Source organism: Varroa jacobsoni, unplaced genomic scaffold (assembly GCF_002532875.2).
Source record: "Varroa jacobsoni isolate VJ856 unplaced genomic scaffold, vjacob_1.0 scaffold_626, whole genome shotgun sequence".
In the NCBI taxonomy this organism is placed as follows: Eukaryota; Metazoa; Arthropoda; class Arachnida; order Mesostigmata; family Varroidae; genus Varroa; species Varroa jacobsoni.
In genome coordinates, this window is record NW_019213528.1 from 403,056 (window position 1) to 424,216 (window position 21,161).

The 21,161-nt window shown below is 39.2% G+C and overlaps 2 protein-coding genes and 1 long non-coding RNA gene across 5 annotated transcripts; 1 reads left to right on the top strand and 2 right to left on the bottom strand.

Annotated features, from left to right (window-relative positions):
- Window positions 1-666: 666 nt before the first annotated feature.
- On the bottom strand, window positions 667-3,212 carry LOC147753243 (uncharacterized). The gene is made up of 3 exons (XR_015311813.1): window positions 2,419-3,212; window positions 1,540-1,692; window positions 667-809 (listed from the first exon to the last, which is right to left on the bottom strand). It is a non-coding gene; the product is annotated as an uncharacterized LOC147753243 (long non-coding RNA).
- Window positions 3,213-4,023: 811 nt separating this feature from the next.
- LOC111262098 (uncharacterized) lies at window positions 4,024-20,435 on the top strand. 3 transcript variants are annotated; one of them, XM_022836090.2, is made up of 2 exons: window positions 4,024-4,149; window positions 19,141-20,435. In XM_022836090.2, the coding sequence occupies exon 2, from the start codon at window positions 19,141-19,143 to the stop codon at window positions 20,158-20,160; it is 1,020 nt and encodes a 339-aa protein (XP_022691825.1). In that variant the 5' UTR covers window positions 4,024-4,149; the 3' UTR covers window positions 20,161-20,435. The 3 variants fall into 3 exon arrangements, with proteins under 3 accessions (XP_022691825.1, XP_022691824.1, XP_022691826.1); XM_022836089.2 differs by lacking the exon at window positions 4,024-4,149 and adding an exon at window positions 10,225-10,594; XM_022836091.2 differs by lacking the exon at window positions 4,024-4,149 and adding an exon at window positions 18,552-18,686.
- Window positions 8,732-10,110, bottom strand: LOC111262099 (DEP domain-containing protein 1A). Its single transcript, XM_022836092.1, has 2 exons — window positions 9,495-10,110; window positions 8,732-9,255 (listed from the first exon to the last, which is right to left on the bottom strand). Exons 1-2 carry the CDS (start codon window positions 9,921-9,923, stop codon window positions 9,160-9,162), a joined length of 525 nt encoding a protein of 174 aa, XP_022691827.1. The 5' UTR covers window positions 9,924-10,110; the 3' UTR covers window positions 8,732-9,159.
- Window positions 20,436-21,161: the final 726 nt, after the last annotated feature.

Below are 21,161 nucleotides of genomic sequence, written 5' to 3' on the forward strand. Positions count from 1 at the left end.
TTGTAAAGATAGTAGACATACCCAGACATAGTAGAATGAACGGGATAACACTGAAATACATAGTTTTCGCTTCTAAAGATCAAACAAACAGCTGCTTCTGAATATGAAAGATGTACACGAGTGCTAACTAAAAATAAAGATAAACAGGAGAAAAGTATATGTATACGTTTTCGTTTACGAGATATTTTACCTTTATTTTTTATAGCTATTTCGCAGAACGCTTAACGGAACAGTAGATATCGACGTAATTACCCGCTCTTGAAATCCTTTGTTAGTGTTTTGATGCAAGCATCATTATAGCTTATTAATCATTATAGCTTGAATAAAAGCCTAAGCTCAGTCTTTTAGATATTTTCTTCCATTACTGGGTATCCACGTTCGACTTTTCTTGGAACGTTTCTAGGTATAACGTACCGCTTGAAACTGACCAACTTGAAAAAATAATGTCATGTAGACATCTTTCACATAAAAGTCGTCAGCTCAATACCACTAAAGATGATGGTCATCCAAAAAAAAAACATAATCAACCGAGCCTGGTGAGATGTTTCATAAAATATAGTACTCGGCTATTTAATAATAATTTTGAGTAAAGCTATTTGTCCACTTAGTATTTATTATCTACTTATTATTTACCCATTACTATACTTATTAGAGCTGTATCATACACTTGATTACACTGAATATCAAACTTTATTTGCGACGATTAGTCCTTATCATTTAGGTTATTCCAGAGAACTTGATCACCGAAGATATAGCCGATAGTGAAGAAGATGTATTTGATAAACAAGATTATCAAAGCTATCCAGCATCTGGAATTGTTATAAACAGCAAACGTTCCATTCCACGAGGTAAACCCATGTATGGCCTCTTAGGCTCTTAAATCATCATCATCATCAACAACATCAAATATCTTTAGGATAAACTTTGTTAAAAAAGTGTTTGTATAATAAGCTTTAATAAAAGTTCCATACAGGTCAAAATAAACTCAAATTGACTAGGATGATTGATCTCTACCAGAAGGTCCTGCCGGAGCAAAGGCGTCATGGCACACTCCCATATAATAGATCGATGCAGCCGTCATAGTCATAGAAGATTAATCGTAGGAACAGGAGATGTAATAAGTCTCAGTGGAAATATTCCGAAAAAGAGTGGATTCCTCTACAGCTAGAGAAATATACCGGCTTCCTATAGTAACCTAAAAAAATCGACGAAAGCTATTTCATATGATTTCTTTCACTGATGCACAATGCATTTAAACTTGCTTGTTGCTATAACATAAATGGCGTTTGTAAAATGGTCATCGACAGCGCTCGTTTACTTCTTTGTCTCGTATTTTTGCCGAGCATCGTTCGATCAGGACATGTAACCTAAAACCGGTATCAGGCCAACGGCAAATTCCGTTGAGAGATAACTCCCACGTTACGTTGTTCGTGGAATTACCGAATGAATATTCTGCTGTGTCGCTAAACGAATAAAATTTACCTATCGTTTAACTTCTCATTGAGAATATGGTGTACGTCCAATGTATTCATCACTTACTTCGAAAGTCAATGGATGCGTCTTGTGACTAAGGAGCAAATAAGGAGCTTCTCGAAATACACAGGTATTGTCGTTGACCGTTGTGCATTGATTCTTTAATCCAATTACCATATCGAATTCGTGACATTTCGATTATTATCTGTGCTGAAACGTCTGAGAAATGAGGTCAGATCCACGTGTCAATACAGAGGAAATAAGATCTAATATTATTGAATTTATACCTAACTAAAAGTACCTTTAAAGATTTTTTAAGTCCAATAAGGTTAACCTAGTCTATTCAGTTAAGACCATACATATATATATATATATACATATTGGACGTCAATGGTCTCTTTCACTACGTACAGGAACGTGATCATTGTCAAATAAGCATGCATTTAAGCTTAATGTAATGGAACTACGTTCAAATTTGCCGCCAGAAAATGGCTAATGATATCTCTTATTGAAAGTCTAACAAAACAACATTTGCAAGTTTAACTTAATAACGACAATACTTGCAAGAAACCTAGAAACGGTAGCGTCATTTTTGGCAAACGCTTCTTCTATTTTAATGATCGAATAGTTTACTGTTGTCACTTTAACGAAACCCGTGACAGCGTTATATGTGTATAGCAGCTTAATAGAAAAATGCGCAAATTTGTATTTAGAAACTATTTCGTCATATGCTTTTAATTATGCTTCACATTTTTGCGTAAGTATCCATCGGTTCGTCCGTGCGCTTATTTCTCTACTAGACATCAATCGGAAATTCGATTTAGTTTACGTATATTCAACTTTTTGACAAGGTATTTACTCACTTTTTTTTTTTTTTTTTTGTTTTTTCTTTTCTATTGATTCTGTTCGTTCAGAAAAACTGATCATAACATTAAACATATGTACCCGTTTCGTCGAACGCTGGCCATTTTTCTTCACTGCTTTTTGTTGTCCAACGCGTAAGTGCTGAAGTCCAGAAACGTCTTCTTACACAGAAGTTTGGGACAGAAATTGCTGGCCAAAGGATTTGTGTTATTATGCGGTTGTGGTTGACTATGACGGAGCCACCGTTAGCAAAGAAGCCGATATGTTCATAGCGACTACAACGACAACTATAGCAAGTGTGCCAAAAGAACTGCCTTAGTATACGTATTTTTTTTATCGTGGCCGTATTCTCATCATGGTTATTTCTGCTTTAAGTTAATATCTATCCGGTCTTGGCTAGCAATTGACACCAAGGCCAGCTGTTACACGTTCATCGAAGACCAATGAGCCATCGCCAATGAACAAAACACTACGGACGCCGATAACGATTTTAACAAGTACAAAGTATTCTCAGATTCACGGACGCTTGCAGTGGGCTAAATAGTACATTAAGGTAATGACGACTCTGGCGATGGTCATGGTGATGTTACTACATGGAAAATAGTATCTGACCCAAACAGTCGAGAGTTACTCATTATAGAGGGCCAGACAGGTGGGCAAATACGGACACCTCATTTAATAAATACTCTAGTAAATTAAACTGCTGTAATTTCCCACTTGTTTACATTCATATTCTAACTGGGTGATTTCAAAGATGCACGTTCTAGGCTAGCAATTTCTGGTCATGCCTCTTTTTAACGCATCGAATTTCACATATGCTTCATATTGTCTGTGCAATTATCGAGTTATAGTTGCTAGCCAAATGCTACCTAGCTTTTTTATGTTTGCAGTAGAGTTGTCGTCTCCAAACAGATATTTCTGCCCGTTTGCCTACGTTCGTACATCATTGTACCCATTCGATCTATAGTGACATCCATGTTTAATAAACGAACTTATAGTTTATTCATTAATTCGTTATTACGTCATCGACAGCTGACCTGAGTAAGCAGATATTGGTGTGGCATCGGCGTATTGAAGACGCATTGGAAAGCCAGAGTAGCTTTTTTCGTATTGTATATCCCCGCTATGTACAGCAATACACAGACATAGTAAATCTAAGAAAAATGATTCCGTAAAAAGCAATAGAATCTTGTCAAGCGAGGCAGCTTTGTGGCACCGTTCACATAGCCAAGTCCGAAGTTTTAAAACGATCTCAATAGACTATGGCAAAAATAGGATTCAAAGCGCTCAAATCTGTATAGTAGGTTACGTTATGCGCAGGAAGATGCAAGGGCATTTTCTCTAGTCAGTACCGTATGCAAGGTTTCCTGATTTCTCCTATGGAAACTCTGCAGTTTTGCTCGACTATAGATAATCTGAGGTAACATCGGACATCGTAAATAGGTCAGCTATATGTCCTAGTGTAAACCTTGTAATTAGCTCGCTTCTAGGGCAGGACTGTGAAGTGTGTGTTCACGCTAATTGATCCGATTCCACTGATATCTGCGGTTCACGGATATTTTCAAAACAACGTATTCCATCGTTTCGCTGAGGCATAAAACACAAAAACCAGAGGCGGTCTGCGGGCGCACCCAGTACCGCTAACTGGGTGTAAACAGAGCGACTTCTGCCTCGGTAAAGGCCAACCCAACAGCTGCGAGTTGGTGTTCATTGATGTGTTATTAAGTCGTCGTTTTTTCAATGTTATAAAATAGTTTTAACAGGATCGACGTTAGCGAAGAAAGGCGCGTACCTTACCTCGTTAACAACTCGGTAAGACGTCTGTCTTTCACATGTACTAGTTTTGAGACAAAACCAGAATGGAACGATTGTACGGTAGCATAGTTCCGAGACATTCCGTTGAACGAATATAGATAGTCGTTATGACGAAGGCATCCGAAAACGTTCTGCGTGTATCTAAGGAACGGCCAGTGAAGTTCTGTGTCCCGACAATGTTGTGCTGAAGTACAGCACATAGCTCAGAAGAGCAAGCGGCTTGGCGAATTCGCAGATGCTTGTTAGAAAATTGGCTTATCTTCGTTTCAACGTTTACAGCCCTAAATTTTTTATTTAGAGAGAATTTTTTAGAAAGAAACAATTTAGATATTGTCGTTTGCTGCAGGAGTAGCGGCTGGGGGGGACCGTAGCATTTGTAGAGGTTTGAGTGGGACTAATAATAATATTATTGCACCTCGCACCAGCAGTCGTGTTCTTCTGAACAGAATAGCACAGAACAATGATTGAAATCATTGTACAGGTAGCTGGTGAAACTCTACAACACTATATGAATCCATACGATCCGTGTAGCTATGTAGGTTGAATGAACGAAATAATCATGCACTAACTGCCAATATGGTGACGACCTAAAATAAATTATACCTGAAAATCAAAGTACCTTAAAGAGTGGCGGACTCCCATCAACATCCACAACCAATACGGTCCTAAACAGCGCGTGCATTTATCGAAAATTTATCTAAAAAGGCGTCAACAATTATTTTTCTGTCAGCTAAAACTCGATACCTTTGAACGCCAACAGATTTCTGCAGGTTTGGCTCTATCGCGTGTTGCGATTTTCGCATTGATTTACTGTGGCTAGAAATTGCTAAAAGTTTCAAGCTAACATTACATTGGCATAAAACGGAGACGACCGCAAATAAAGGATTAAGAAGCTAGAATAGCGTTGAAGTGTTCAATCTTATCTAAAAGAATCGTCTATAGTTGATAATAATATTGATAACTTCCTCGTCAAAAACTTCCCTTACAGATCCTCAATATTTGACTCCACGTCCGCATTTCTAGATTTTGCGATCTGCCTAAAACTTTTGGAATGGTGTTTGTATTGCCGCAAGTTGAACTTGATCGACTTCGTCCGACTCGAATAACGAGAACAAATAGTTTAATAACAATAGATTTGAGTACTATTAACGCTTAGCGCTATCTGAATTTTACTGGCGAACATAATAATAAGATTGTTATGAAAGAATATAGCTTGTATTCTCAATATAATTAGATTATTGCAGGTTACATAACGTTTCACCTCACTGATTTCTAGATCGTGGATAGAAAGAATTTCTAGATCCTGCATTGGTCGCCGTCATATAGAGTACGAAAGTGTAGAAGGACCGTTTTATATTAGGCTCTCATCTGATCACTCACTTAACAACTTTATGTCTAAAATTAAGCACATATTTAATAAACGCATAGTATTGAAGGCTTCCTTTGTTTTCGAAACTGCAAACTCGTTCCATCACTGTTCTCTTAAAAGGTTCTCGTCCAGAAAGTACCTTCCCAGAGTTGTACCGTTGCTCTTGATACCGTGTTTACCTCTTCCAAATGCGTCTTCCTTATTTCATAAATTGCGCGACTTTAGGCTTTTTTATGGAACTAGATACTCCCAGTCATCCTGGCTTATCATAGATTCATAACAAACCGTTAACTCTTTCTTCTAATCGCCAGTGTCCATTTTCCCGAATAACTCGCTCAAACAGGCGTGCCTAGTCCGACTGCCAACGGCCTGCATCGATTACTGGAAGTTTGCCTAGCTGCCGGCTGAACTCGACCTTCGATTGTCGGGGCATCCGGTCAGCACTTCGCCCTAATATCGGTTGAAAGCCGTCATATTTCTCTCCGCCTAGCCTTCTTTCAATTTCTCTCGGCAGAAGCAGATGCTGATGCAGAGCATACTTTGAGTTTTCGAGTCGTCTGCGTTTCTTGCTAGGAAACGCGACGCACATACATATACTTCATCGGTGCATCGGGGATGTTAGGCTTCGGGCCGCGGTTCTGGAGCCCCGCACTGCGTAGATTGTAAAAGGTGTGCATAGAGCATTCCTGCCACCAGCGATTTTCAAAAAAAGTCGCTATTAATATCCACCCATCCTGGAAGTAAATAGCTTTTTAGACATACAAATACAGACGTTTATGCGACAGACGTATGTAGCCCGATGCAGTCTTCTAGCAGACGACGCAACGTGACCACTCGAACGTAGCGGAGTATGCTAAATTTTTGGTATTAGTTTGCGACATCTAAGATAATTATGCACGTGTCCGTGATAGCTTAGTGGGTAACGTATTTGCTTGCGAACCTTAGGGACACGTTACGGTCTGGCTTCAAACCAGGCCATAGACTTCGTTTCGTGCTGGGAGCTGGCAGTCCAATGGAATAGGTAACGGAAATACCGGACGTAAAACTCGAAACGTTGGGGAGAATTATACATATAATATTACAACGTATGTGTTACCTGTTACTGTAAACGTAGCGATGTATGAATGTTAATTACACCTATTGGAAGCGGCCATCGAAAATCTGCAAAAGCTAAATCCAGAACGTCATCTCTCTGTCCTTACTTCTACTCTTCAGAATACAGACAGTTGTTTATTAGACTCCTATTGTACATGAAACATATACCCATTTGCGGAGGGTATGGTCAAAATAAGCTAAGAGTTGCGTAATATCTTAGTTTGTGATTTATAATAAAAGTAGATTTTCTCGGATAATGAGCGCAGGTATTGCTCCAACGGTTAGCGTACTTTTTTCATGACTGACATTTATTTTTCCTAAAGATAAACTCATATTTCAGTGAGATTAAACCCTATCCCTTTGAACTTTTTTTTGTACTGTATTTTACATTCTTAATACATCAGGAGAGTAGGCTAGACATTACGACGATGATTAGAGGTGAACTTAGCGAACCACAAGACGAGAGAAGTATTCATGTAGAAGATTAGTTAAAACTAGCCAGTTTTGAACGTAAGGATTCAGTCTGTCTTCTTTATTTCACACCTAACTACTACGTATAAATCCAACAGACATCTCAAAATTGTGAAGGAGTCAGTGCTTTTAGTATACGGCTAATCGTTTATTGTTCAAGATCTTACCAGCATTGACGCAGTAGATCTTTTGGGATGCTTCATAATTTTGCTAGCAACCGAAAACGTTGCTCGAAGATTGTAAAATTCTGATGGGTTCCAGACGACGTTTCAATTTGATGTTTGACATCGCTGTTGGGCATTTCGCCAGACGGATGGCACGCAGCAAAGTGTGTCGATGCCCGGATTCGAAGCTAGAGCGCACTGTGTCTCTACTCGTTAACTCAGTTATGGATATTCTGTCATTTTCGGCTTGCTTAGAAAGTGTTACAGCGTTCAGCCTAGCTCAAATACATAATGAGAAAACGGATCTGTTGATTTCGTATATGATATCGATATAGTGTTGCTCCGTACAGTTGTACGTTTGCGTCAATTATGCGGAACTCATCTGCAGACTTACTCAGTCGAAAAAGTTGTTATTACTAAATTAATTAGTTTTCTATATAAACACTTGCTGCGCTAATCAGTAGCCTGAAATCAATTAAATATCTTAATATAGACTTTTCTCTAAAAACAAGCTAGCCCGAGCCTTGACATCTACCAATGACAACACGGTCACGATGTCAATGTTTTTTTTGTCAAAAAAACATGCTACACACAACGCAGCTTGTTGATGTTGTAAAAAATACGATTCCCCTGTCTATTAGAAAAGCCTATATTAAGATATTTAATAGATTTCGGACTACTGATTAGTATTCATATCGTAAACTAATAAATTTCGTATATTATCTAATACTACTAACTATAATAATACTATAGTTCATAGCAATAATGAGTACTGCATATATTCTCAGCCCTATACAATACCAAAATGTTATCTTTGGGCACAAGTTATATTTTTGACGATCCTAAAATCGTTACTGGCTGAAAACATTCAAAGCGGCTTGAAACATGGCTGAATGCCCGTAAATAAACAAAGTTATGATAAGGTACCAAAAAACAAACACGCCACGGTATTCTAATCTGCAGTTCAGTGCCGTATCATTGATGGAACATTATAGGGTTGTGTGGAGATCAGCCAAAGTCTAGTTTATGATGCATCGCTAATGTTAGACCCATTTTTTTTTTTTACTATTATGAAATATTTCGCTCTGCTTTATAATCGCTCAGCAAGTATTCTAGCCAGTCAGTTTACCAATTAGGAAATTTGTTAACTTGTCATGATAAATGTCGTCGTTTGGTCCATTGTTGGAGCGCGACAGCAGAGGCATGAAACGTACCTATTAGTAAGCAGGACTGCAACGTTCTACCTGAGATATCAGCTAATGTTGAAAAGGCAAATGTTAAAAATGCCTTATGGCCTTCAAGTTTAGATGTTGTCTGTAGATTTTGTGATCTACTACCTAGCGGAGACCACACGTGTTTCGTCAAGAACGAATCTACCAAAGGCGAAGAACTTCCACTATCGGATTTTCCTTAATTTATACGTAACAGAAATGTATTCAAACCGTGGAAATTCAAAATCGTGGGGCACTAAAAAAACAGGTTTGTGATAAGATCATGTTTATTGTATACAGATATTTACATATTATACAGTGTTAGATTTGGCACCTGAATATGTTCGCATTCGTGCTGGCAGTGGTTTATCTTAGTTTACTTTAACTCAAGTCACATGATTTTAGACTTGGTGTCCTCTTGGAGATCTTAAAACGATTAAGATGCAAGAGGAAATTCGGTTTTCCCATATCACAGTCTAAAAAGTTACATATCGCTTTAAGACAATTAAGAAACCTCTTTTAAAGCTTTTTCACTCGCTTCTCTCGTGGAGCTTCCATATCGCTCATGGTATTCAAGAAGCTCGCGTGGCAAAGAAGCTTGCAATGGTATCAGAAAAATATGTATATAGTAAATCGTTGTTTTTTTTTTTTATAAATTGCTCTTCTTCCGACGATCGCTGGCTAGTTCGGCCGAAGTCTATACGTGTGAACTTCGACGTTTCCGCTGGGCTGAGAGGCCGACCAAAGCCAGCTTCACCATGCTCGTTGCGCACCTAAGCGTTGGAGGTGTAATCTGTAAACAATAAAATGCAGAAAAATTTATTTCGTTTCACAGGTAGGTATTATCCATAGTCGAAAAGAAATGTAGACCATAGACTACGGCAAAACCGAATCGGTTGTAGATAGTGGCCTAAATCTCTTGAAAGAAGGGTAGAACCGCGAAGGAAAGAGCGCAGATTGCGCAATGCTGTTGCTAAGCTTGAAGGTCGCTCGAATTGTGAGTACAACTCGACTTTTTTTATTACTACTCACGTGACCTAAACTGCTACTTCGGGTCCTTGTCGAAGTTCGGTTTGTGTCCTTTATACTAGCATATCGGCACGTGACTGGCATGAGGGTATGGTCCTTAGTGAATGTGTAGAAATGCTGAGTTGAATCTTTAAATGCATGTCCACGTCCATGGATATCTTCGATAATTTTCTGTTCAACGAACTTTTGTAACAGGAGCGTCACCTTTTCACGAGTGATCTCCTTGCTTTTTGGATCGAACAGTGTGTCTTGATTCCGCTCAAGGTAATCCAGCGTCCATGTCACAGCGTCCTTTCCAGCAAAACAGTTCGTAAACATGCGGAACCCTTTACGATACTGTCGAACAGGTAGCTCACTCTGTACCGCCAACACAATCGTGTTCCACGTTCTCGTGGCACGAAACTGCTCCGTTGAGTGTCCTTGCAAGGCCATCCTCTGTGTGTTATCGAGCAGCTTTTCGTTGCTTTGTTAAATTGCTAAAACGTTCGTTTGCTATAGTAATACACTATTTCTTCAACAACGTCTAATCCAGGTAGTTCTGCCACTTCGTTATACGACAACACCACGCCCCACTGCACCATTAATAACGTCGATTTTTTCATCAATCGCTAGCCTGACAATGGCGACCGAACCGACAAACGTACAGTATTTCTTTCAATGCCGGCATCAGTTCCCTCGCCGAAAGGAGAGGGTATCCGCTTAACCGCAAACAATAACCCAGTAGAAACGCAGAGCCCGGTCTAGTCATTATCTCGCTGCACTATTTGAATAGTAAATCTAAAGGCACTTGCCTATCCTCCGATGCGCTCAGGACCATCGGATGTATTCAAATGAAGTTAGACAGCCATAGCAGGAATTAGAGAGACAGGAATAATGCTATACTCTAGGCATGTAAACTTATTCACGAACATATTCATAGGTCAAAGTGAGTCATAGTCATCATTCGAGGGACGTTCAGCGATAGCTGTAACAGAGTTTGTTTATAGCTATTTCACCCGAAGTGCGCAATCGTACTAAGTAAATATTTTTTTTAGACCTATGTTGGTGCCATATTGTCTACGAGTTGTGACGGTTGTCTGTCATCTTATATGTTGTACTACGAGGTAAGCTTGCTTAGAATGGACATTGCTTGTTTGTGAAACTTTATGGATCTTTCTATTTGTTCGTGTAACACTTGTCAGTCTGACCCTGCAATTCATTCTGCGTGTCCACGTAGTAATGTTAAATGATCGACGATCTGTCCGACTTCAAATCCTTTTCCATCAAGGTTTTTTTAGGCCTTAATGTGACAATCCTACTTTAATCGCTTCGTCGAGAAAAGCACAGAATACGATCAGAAGCTTGTAAACCGTAACCCATATATTTGAGCCTCAATATTGGCACAAACATAAGGAAAAAAAAAAAATAAGACGAATATCTGAGACAGTAATTATGTACCAAGTTGAAACAATCTGTACTTTGATTCATATGACTACACGGTTATTTTGTACGGGAGGCCGAGACACGTCACGTTTGGTTTTACAACTTTCCTAAAATATGACAAGAAATTTTGTTATATCAGGTTTATTTTGCAAACAATCTATAGTTAATACGATATAGTGAAGCTTAAACCAGCCAGTTCCTGCTTATTTCAGTGATATACATATAGCCACCCAAGCTATTACGCCCACGACATTCACACTGACCAGTTTGGTCAACGCTAATTGTTGATTGCTATGGGTAGCTCACTCGCAACCCGCATTCGAGTACGCTAGAGTACGCCATAAGATATTTTAAACACTCTCTTGCGCTTCTAGAATTGTTGGCATATAAACTCACCAAACGCTTTTTTCATTTTTATAAAATTCAGCGGGATATATGAATGTCTAAAAAATAAATTGGAGGAAGATTGGCAAACAAACCATCTATGTAGCCATGTTAACTCATTGACTTTCAAAGGCCTGCTTGCCATACGTCCCTTGCTGTAACGTTGAAGCGAGCAGCTGACCTCACGTATGACCGACCATACGCTTCGTACACTTACGCTATATATACGAGCAACGATACAGAAAATATATCGCTGGTACGAGTTAGCAATGGCTACATTGGAAATGGAACCTAAATTGGGATATAGAAACGGAACGAAACGCTTTGACCTACTTCAATCGCTCGAACTGGACCAGTCGACATAGGAGCTGATCACTAATGTAGCTAGCCATTCGACCTTGCAGCCTAGATCGTAAAACTTTATTCTATAATTTACAACAATTAACGCAATAAGTTGTATCATTACGATTGCCCCGATTATCAACTGAGTCTTTGATGACGTTCGGAAATGGTACTACTAGCTTTTGCCGCCCGTTTAGCAGTCATTCACCATACTGCCGGCACCCACGTTAATGTTGACCGAAAAGTTTGACAACAATGGACATATAACAACGAATGGAATTGTCGTCTCAACCATAAATCTGTCTCTGTTACGTGTGTGTGGGGTTTACGAGTGGGTAAAGGTGCGCTCTGATGACATACATGAGCGACCGGCTGAACATGCATCAGCATCACTCGTGCCTCGTTGAACGTCTTCCGTTTTACTGATTTTCGATGTTTGCAAACATTCTGAGCTGAAGAAGCAACAAAGTTTGTTATGCGACACTCACCACGCGAGTATATGGCATTGCTGTTCAAATGCCTAGAATACAGGAAGGATTGATTCATTCGTTCAAAGCAAGGCTTGTACTGAACATAAGTCCTATATATCGTGTAGGATTACGAAATTGGGCTATATAAGAAATAAATACATACATACCGGTATCATTTTTGCAAATAAACACTAACAGTTTTTGTGGTAATTTATCCATACGGTGAAATAAAATTTGGGGGGCGATTAGTTTTTGGCGGAAACTCTACGACGTCCGTTTGCAAATGTATACAGCATTTTGGATATGGCTATGCCTGGACCAATTTTAAATAAGTAAAATAATAACTTTCACTTGCCAACAGTGTACTCGAGACACAACCCGATTAACGTACGTTGTTTGTCGATATACGGAACAGATTGCTTCGATTGGACCAACAGCAACCTATACTTAGTAGTAAAATCCTCGTAGGTAACAAAAGATCAACTGTTTCCGTGTGATCATCAGAGACAATCATTTGTCTTTCCGGTTTAAAGCTGTAGCACTACAAAATATTCAGTGCTACAAAAATGCTCATTGATATTGATAAAAGGTGTTCATTGATGCTTTGGAACCAGTGATGTCTTCGGTGAGTATATGTTGTACAATGATAAAGGTAGGTCTGCTAGTCGTCGCATTGTGGTCAACTCACACTGTTCTCTAGTCGTTGTGGTTTTAAACAAATGATGGCTTTTCTCGCTAGTGCTTACCGAGAAGCATCTGGTTGGTATCTTATGTGCATTTCGAATAGATAGACAAATAAATTTCCAAAATCGGACCGTATAGTCCGATTAGCGAAAACAATTTATCAGAAACTAGCACGACGCTGAAAAAACCAGTAAGAGTAGTGCGCATGTCTATTCTTGAGACTCTTCGAAGGGCCTATGTGTTTTGAGGTTTAACTCCTGCATCGCAGTCTTGCACACAAAACGTCTACGCCCAGATTCAAACCTAAACCACAGCGTGTCCCGATATTTTGAACGGGGCTTCGGGAGCCTTTTAGTCAGGCATATCACTTATATATATATATATATATGCATGGCGGAACGTCTAAATCCAGGCAGAGCTGTTTGTAAGACCATATCTAAACAAAGCAGATAGTTAAATTAAATCGTTTAGTTATACTAGAAGCGTTATCCTGCGTTCATTCACCGTCTACCGAGTTTTAATCAATTCTAAATTTTACATAATTTCAGTTTACATGATAAGGGCAAAGGAGGGTTGAATATTGTGCGTATAACTTTGGCAGTGAGCACTAAACAAGTCAGAATTTTAGAAATTTTTACATGTTTATATGAAACGTAGAGCAGAGACTGTGCTAACCGTTCGGAGTGCGATATTATGTAAGACTTAATTAAAATGATGAAAAAACAACGGTGCAGTAGAAGAGTTCCGTCGATGAACAGATGCTTTTGTTGAAGTTTCCATCCGTGTTGCGCGGAGCTAGTTCCCTTGGCCAAATTCAGTGCATTGATATATTTCGATCTGTTGTAGCTCTAAACTCTCGTTAACTTCTGGCGTTCGGCATTGCGCAAAAAACAAGTTTTAGATTCTAACTAAAAAGTGTCACCGCAAGCTATCCGCATATCGAGCCTGTATGCTCGCTACAATCTCGTCACGCATCAACACGAAGCTATTACAAAACAACGATAGACAGCCCTGTGGTACGAAAACACACATTAATTTGTTTATCTTTAATTGACATTGCAGTTATTTTACTTGCTTTGGTTATTAAAGCCTCAACAGCCAAAAATGTCACCACTGATCTTGTTATCAGCTTTGAGCGCATAGCTAACCCTAACGGCGTCTGGTATTCTACGCGTGGCGTTCGATGGGCACGAAAATATTGTCGGGCCCTTGGCGACCAGGCCTGGCCTGCTTATGTAAATGAGTCATGACAAAGCTTTCAACATGCTATTAACTCAATTTGCTTGATTCGTTTATACAGTTTATGATCGTGACGCGTAGTGGCCGCTGATTTGTTAGGCGTATTGCAACAAGGCAGAGTAGGATTTACACAATTTCTACTTGACAACATCTCTTAGTATAGAGAGAGACAGAGAGACTAGTATAGAGCTGGGACGAGCGCGTAGCTTTGTATATAAAAAAAAATGCAATATTATCCGATTTGCGTTCACATTGTATCTAGATGTACGTGCCGTATTATGGTATCATAAATAACTTAAACTTATAAACTGAATGAAGATATCTGTGGGAAATGTTGTTATGTTCTACCTGAAGAATGTTTTTGTTTTACCCTAACTTTATTAAATAAAGAGACAAATTTCCCCGAAACATGCTTAATTGTGCTGCTAATAGTCGTAACTATATGCAGTGCTTTATTAGCTGGTAAGCCACAACACGTGGCCCGAATAATAGATAGCATTAACAAGCAAACAACTAACTCGAATTTTGCAAGCAAGTTACTGTCCATAAAATCTGTGGTTTATTAAACTTAGTTACAGCAAAATCAACCTGAGTGAACAATAACTAACATCACATAAGCATGCTTCTAAGCAGTGGTCCTTATTTTATGATGGCCTTATTTGAGTCAATTTGTAATGGATACGACTTATGAGAGCTGACCATACGGTTCAGTAGTTTCACTGTAGTTTTCAGTAGTTTTTACTGAGAGCGAGCATTGTTCTATCTGACGAATGCTTCGGATTTCCAGGCTACTTTATTATAACAGTAGAACCGTAATAACATGCTACTACAGCATTTACTCCTTTCAAGGCGCTCATCGAAGTGCCTGGAACCCTCTGTGCTGGCTTGACCTGTGATGCTTTTTATGTTTCGATGAAAACATTGTCACCGAGAGTTTCGTGGGCTTTCGAGTAATAACAGCCAGCAGCAGCAGCAGCAGCAGCAGCAGCAGTAGTAGTAATAATTGTTAGTCTGGCAGAAAAAAAATGCAGACAAACACCGGTAGCCTGCTATGTGTCGTTCGAACTCTAAATGCAGTTTGAGCTGATAGACAAAGTATACAATGCATCGACGCCAGAGCTCATGTAAGATTACTCCAATTAGAGCGTATCTTTCGATACCGCTCTTTTGGTTTATCTGTATGTAACACGTGTTGCTCTATACTATTTACCTTACCTTCATCGTCATATTTACTATCAACACCAGAGCCTCCGATCACTTAACAGGCTAAAGACGTCCATAAATAGCGCCCTATGATGATTCGACATTTATCTTGCCGGTGAAAATGTACGATATGTTATGAACGGAAGAGTTTTCTAATGTTTCTCTAATGCAAGTACGTTTTTGTCTAAAACCAGAGCGAGTTACGCGAATAGGACAAAGAAATCGACCGAACACTTCCGAGTTGACGTCAGCCTGACGATGCACTGCTTTTCAATAGTTTTTTGTTTTTCCAGACGTAGACTCGATCTATGATAGATTAAATGAATATCTTTTAATACACAACGAGCTCGAGGAAGACCTGCGGGACCTCATGAAAAGAGTGGTTCTATCGTATGCTGTCAGCGGTCGAGGAAGTACTACGCTGTACAACGAACACACATATTGTTTAACGAGCTACTGGCCTCGTTCAGGCAAACTGAGGTCATTAGTCCTGTTTGGTTTGTGCCACGTCAATGGCTCTGTTACATAATATATATGGACCTTTTAAAAACGTTACTTACAATTAACTAAAGCCATCTATTAAGGTGAGCAAAATGTGGTTAAATAAAACTTGTCTCAAAAGAGTCTTGAGCTGTCAGAAAACTTTCAAATGGAAAGAGTTGATAGAAAAACTGAGTCATTGTATCATTTTCTACTAGAGTGTGTGCTTCGGGCTCTTAGAGATACAATAGAGTACTTATCTACTATGATTTGTAAGTAACAAATCAGAGCGCAGGTTCTTACTTACTAGAAAATAGCAAGCAATTATCCTTTATAAAAAGCCTTGATATAAGCTTGATATAAGCCTTGAAAAAATTGATATAAGGCTTTTTTAATTACACAATGTTGATTGGCGGCCACAACGCGCACTTTCTGTACGCCACAATTTGTCTTGCTTTGTATTACTATTTCCGATACATATATATTTATTCTGGCAATGAAAAAAAAAGTATGTATACTAAAGAATAAACCTGCACTCCATTGCTTTCTCACCCAAAAGCAACGTTTATTTAGATAGTGCAATATTTGAAATCTCGCATGTATATTTGCATTCTTATGGGCCTCAGCCCATAAATCAGTTCATCGTGTATAACCTTAGAATTTAGTACAAATAGTATGAAAAAACTGTAAAAAAAAAAAAAAAAAAAAAGAAACTAAATTAGTAAGTAATGATTTTCAACTATCTGCGTTACCATTAATGAGGCACACTTCGATTCTACCAGCTCGCATTGAAACTCGGCTAGCTGTAGAGTTTAATCGTTATTGCTCATTTATGATGTGATGCATAGGTCTATTTCATAAGAACTAACGGCCACACGAAGTAGGCCTAAAAAGCCACTCATGTTCCATTCGTTTAGTTACTACTACTACTATTAGCACTATGCCTAGATGCATGGAAAAGGCATGTAGGCAGAACTAGGCCTGCAATATTCACACCATAACAGTTTCCGGCGCAATTCCCCTACATGTAGTGTAAGACGTGAAGAAACCCTTTGCCTTCAGGTTCATAACTCTTCCCTTAGACAGTGTATCCCTTAGACAGAAATAAATGCACACATGCCTTTTCCCTCTGAAATTTGTGTATATTTCAGTTTTATGGAACGAATAAATGTAATCTTTTCAAGCAGTTCCGGCGGCAGTGCTGCATGATACGTACATGTGTGAAAAATCTATTTTTGAGAAGTTGAATTTAGAAATAAAAAACGGCCGTCCGCTAGTTATTCAGTTCGATTACCGAAACAGTACGCATTTGGGTAGCAATAGTTTAACTATCCAGCAGAATTTGCATTTTCGACTAAGAAGATGGGTCGATTTTTCCAAAAGGTTTCATAAAAGCGGTCAGGTCGGGCGTGGATTATAGGCTGAAAGTAAACAGATTTTGGCGTGCTCAAAAAAAATGCCTAAATCACAAGGGACAAATACAAACTTACGCTATTGGAAAAATAAACTTCGAGCAGAAATAGAGATTCTTGGTACTTACGTGTAGAAAAACATTTCAAAATATTAATTGTTGTTACAATTGGATGTGTTAAAAGATAACGGCGAAACAATATTAACGAGCTCCTCTGATAAATGTTTCTGTAACACCTGTTCACACATTGTCCTAATTCACTCGTAGCAACGCCTGTGTATATGTTAATGCACTCTTACTTGCCGCTCGTCCAATACTTTACACAAACACAAAGATTCTGTTTTTCACCTCTTAACAAAGCTTCATTGAAGTGAGGCCTGTTTGTCAGGGAGGCTACCCTATGAAGCCTCGTCAGCTCATTCATTTCTAGTCGATTACTCGATTGAGACAGTTACAGCAAACGTAATTACAGCAACAAAGGAGAACTGCTCTAAAAAGCCTAACTAGACCTCATGTGACTCGATCAGACCCGCAAATTCGTGAAGGATCTAAACGTCAATGAATTAATGATAGCTAATAGCGACATGACGCCACGCATATAAACAATACAGGCATACCTTTTTAATGCTTATTTACATATCCTGGACAGATTTAATATATATATAAAGGGATTTTCATATGGCATAGCTGAAGGTCTACTCTGTGAGCCTATTTTGTATAAAAGTGTGGGCCTACTTGTGCCCCTTTCCGATGTATAGTTGGCAAACGTGTACACGTTTCTTTTAAATGTAATATTCCCCTGTAGAAGCATTACTACTTGGACAATCAATTCCAAATAAAAGTTGCGTTTTCCATAAAATATAGCTGTGTTTTCATGAACGCCGATACAAAGCAGTATAATTTTTATAGGTACATCTGGGGCAAATTTTGCTTTCGACGAACACTGGCGAAATGCAGTGTAGAATGATTACCAAAATTATTAAATTATATATCATTATAAGATTGTATAGTTAGATGGTTTTCGAAACCGATATATATTAGGCGAAATTACTTAGGTTTTCAGCTTTTAGATCAACAACAATTAGCATCATCTAACACATACAATTAGGGAATGAACGCGTATGGTGGTTTACGCAAGAGGTTCAACAGAGGTGCTACGTATAAATGAGAAGAGTATTATTATATCGCTATATGCTACTCGTACACAACATTGCTGAGCATTGTGAGAGTAAAACGTTATCATACCGCTAGTAGCGCTGCAGTAAATTATTGTTATTATTATTATTACGGAGGCCAACTTCGTTTCGGGTCTGATCCTGTTCTCGGCGAAGTTTTTTTCACATCGTTTTCTCCAAATTTCTATTATTCCTGCCCGTGTTCCTGCTATTACTTTTAGCAGACGTTTGTTTGTATCCATTTGCCTCTTTAGAGACAGGGAGTTTTAATTCTGTAGGCTTGGGAAATTTCGGACCTATACTATACGTCTCTATCCGACAGGCCTTTCCCTAACAACGTTGAATCATCGTGCCGCTGAAGATGCCCTAGCATAATTGCACAAAGGTTCGTGACTGCTAACGTCTGGTAAAATTGCCCACAAGTCGCTTTGCAGCGGCGATAGTTTCTGGGTATAGGATTGGGCAGGTTATGTGTTCATTAGCACAATTTTAAATAGCTAGCTTGATTTCTAAACGTTGTATTGTGAAGAACGATTCAACTAGAAAGATATGCGCAGATAACAAACAATAACGTGTGTGTCACTATTACTATCCAAGATTAAAAATTTTCTAAGCAAACTATGCATTCCGGGCAAATGGTATATATGACCAATACCCCGTACTCGTAATAAGGTCGCTCATCTATTTTACCTACAAACCTTTTGCGTCATCCCATATTTTCTATCATTTTCATTACTTCGAGGTAAACGTAGGTATTCTGACCAACTATCACAATCGAAGAGCTTGCTGTTTCCTTATTCTCGTAGTTCAATGCACTTACTCTGATTGTTCTGTTGCAGATGTTTTTCCGGGATCTTCCTGATAATTTAAATCCTGGTCGAATTTCATTGTCACCAGTGGGGGGCGTGGACGGCATCATCACGACATGCGACGCATGCGGCGAATTCAGTCTTCGACGGGTGCTCGGGTCTTGCGGACACGTGTTCTGCTGGAGCTGTTGTATCGTGAGAAATAGTCCAGCGGGTCTGGAACTTCGATGTTCCGAATGCAAAAAGAATTCGGCTTGCGAACGCGTGGAGTTGACAGAAAGTTTCCTTAGAGACATGGCATTTATCTGCGGATGCGGGCACGAGGGTAACTTAGCGCAAATCAGGGAACATCTTTGGACTTGCGAAACCGATCATTTTATTAAAGACCCATCGTCGGCGCCGTCATCCTCTACTCCAAACCTAGCAGTTACGACTAACCAAACTTTCCAAGATCATGCGTCCCAAATGGCATTAATTCCTGCAAAATCAGTTGTGCCAGATAGTACCCTAGCAGCGGCAAGAAAGGAAAATTTGATCAAGATAATTCAAGCAGAGTTAAAACCGCTTTGGATGATATCCGCCCGAATCGGATTAGCAAAAACGAAAGCATATTTCTGTTTTGAATTGCACAAGCTCATGGATGACTTTGTATATAAAAGGTTTACTCAGGAACACTCAACATTGACGTGGGCAACTGGTGAATACCCCGCTCAGGTTTATTGCAAGATCACCGTTGTCGCTGACAAACGCTATTTGAGTGTTTTTTTCAAACCAATTAACGACCCGCCATCATTCAGCGGCTGGCCAATGAAGAAAAAAATTATTATTGAACTGTACAATATCAAAGGAGAACCGGTGCATAAAAAGATGGCGGTGACATTTGCCAATAATGAGCCGACATGGGATGGATTTATTCGTCCATATCATCCCCAGGAGCTGGGTGGACACGGATTTGAAAAATTCTACGCCATCGATGACCTCTTGACTTATGACCCTAGAATCGTCGTTAATGGAAAGGTGTGCCTATCCGTCAAACTGGAAGATCTATAGATAGGACTGAACGGAATGCCGTCAGCGCCCGTTGAACTGAGTGGGTAGGCCATTGAAGCCCAATACGTTATAGAGGCATATTCGAGTTATCATATAGTTTTGCTACGCTTATTGTTCCAAAAATATTTTTTTGTACATGCCGGCTGTTACCCGTCAGTTGGCTGGTTGATACATGAAAGGTACACGTAAGTGAGGATTTTTGTTTAGATTTTGGAGCATACGATGTCTCATCGGATGATTTAACATTATGAATAATAAACTCAAATGTCTATGTACTTTAACGCGTCATTTGTATTAGCTAATATATTCGAATGCATCAATACAGTTAATACGATTCGAGTGTATCGAAGCCCAAAAATTTCGCCTATTCTTTCTTGGTCGACCCTGAGTTAGGGGAACGTCCTAGCTTACGTATCTGTTCTCACCACGCTGCCATGAGAACCACAAAGTGCGCGCTCGGCTCTGTAATGGCGGCGTTCTTTACACGTGTCGCACTAACTCAGCAGCAAACTTCAACTTCGTACTCAACTTCTTATTGCAAAGAAACTTACCTTCTCTAGGTATCAAGTAGCTGCTATTTTACGCCAATTCGGAAAACGGTAAAAGACATCCACGGATACCATACCAAAGGAGTTTATTATTATAATTTTTAACTGTTGGTATGTTTCGATGGGTAAAATCGATCCTTGGTAGTGATGACATGAACAAAACCACCGGAAACCTAATCTCTGTGCGATTATAGGCTTAGAGACCTGAATATCATTTCAGCAAAGGGTCGCTGGCTAAAATTCTGTTATCGACACATAGTATGCGACAGCACATGTGATAAAGTTAAATATAATATCACTATCTTACCGAAGAAGTGGAATATATATTTAGTAGGATCGACACCCGTTACACGTGATCACTATTCTCAACACGGTAACAACCGGTGATGCATACAAACTGAGATAGATGGTTGGGTTCTGTCTATAGATCAAGCTACACTATTAAGTAGCGAA

Excerpts from the sequence above, each read along its gene's own strand:
- LOC111262099 (XM_022836092.1), bottom strand. The coding sequence starts at position 9,923 with ATGGCCTTGCAAGGACACTCAACGGAGCAGTTTCGTGCCACGAGAACG. Across the intron at positions 9,256-9,494 it reads GAAGTAGCAGTTTAGGTCAC|ATTACACCTCCAACGCTTAG; the intron begins GTGAGTAGTAAT and ends TATTGTTTACAG.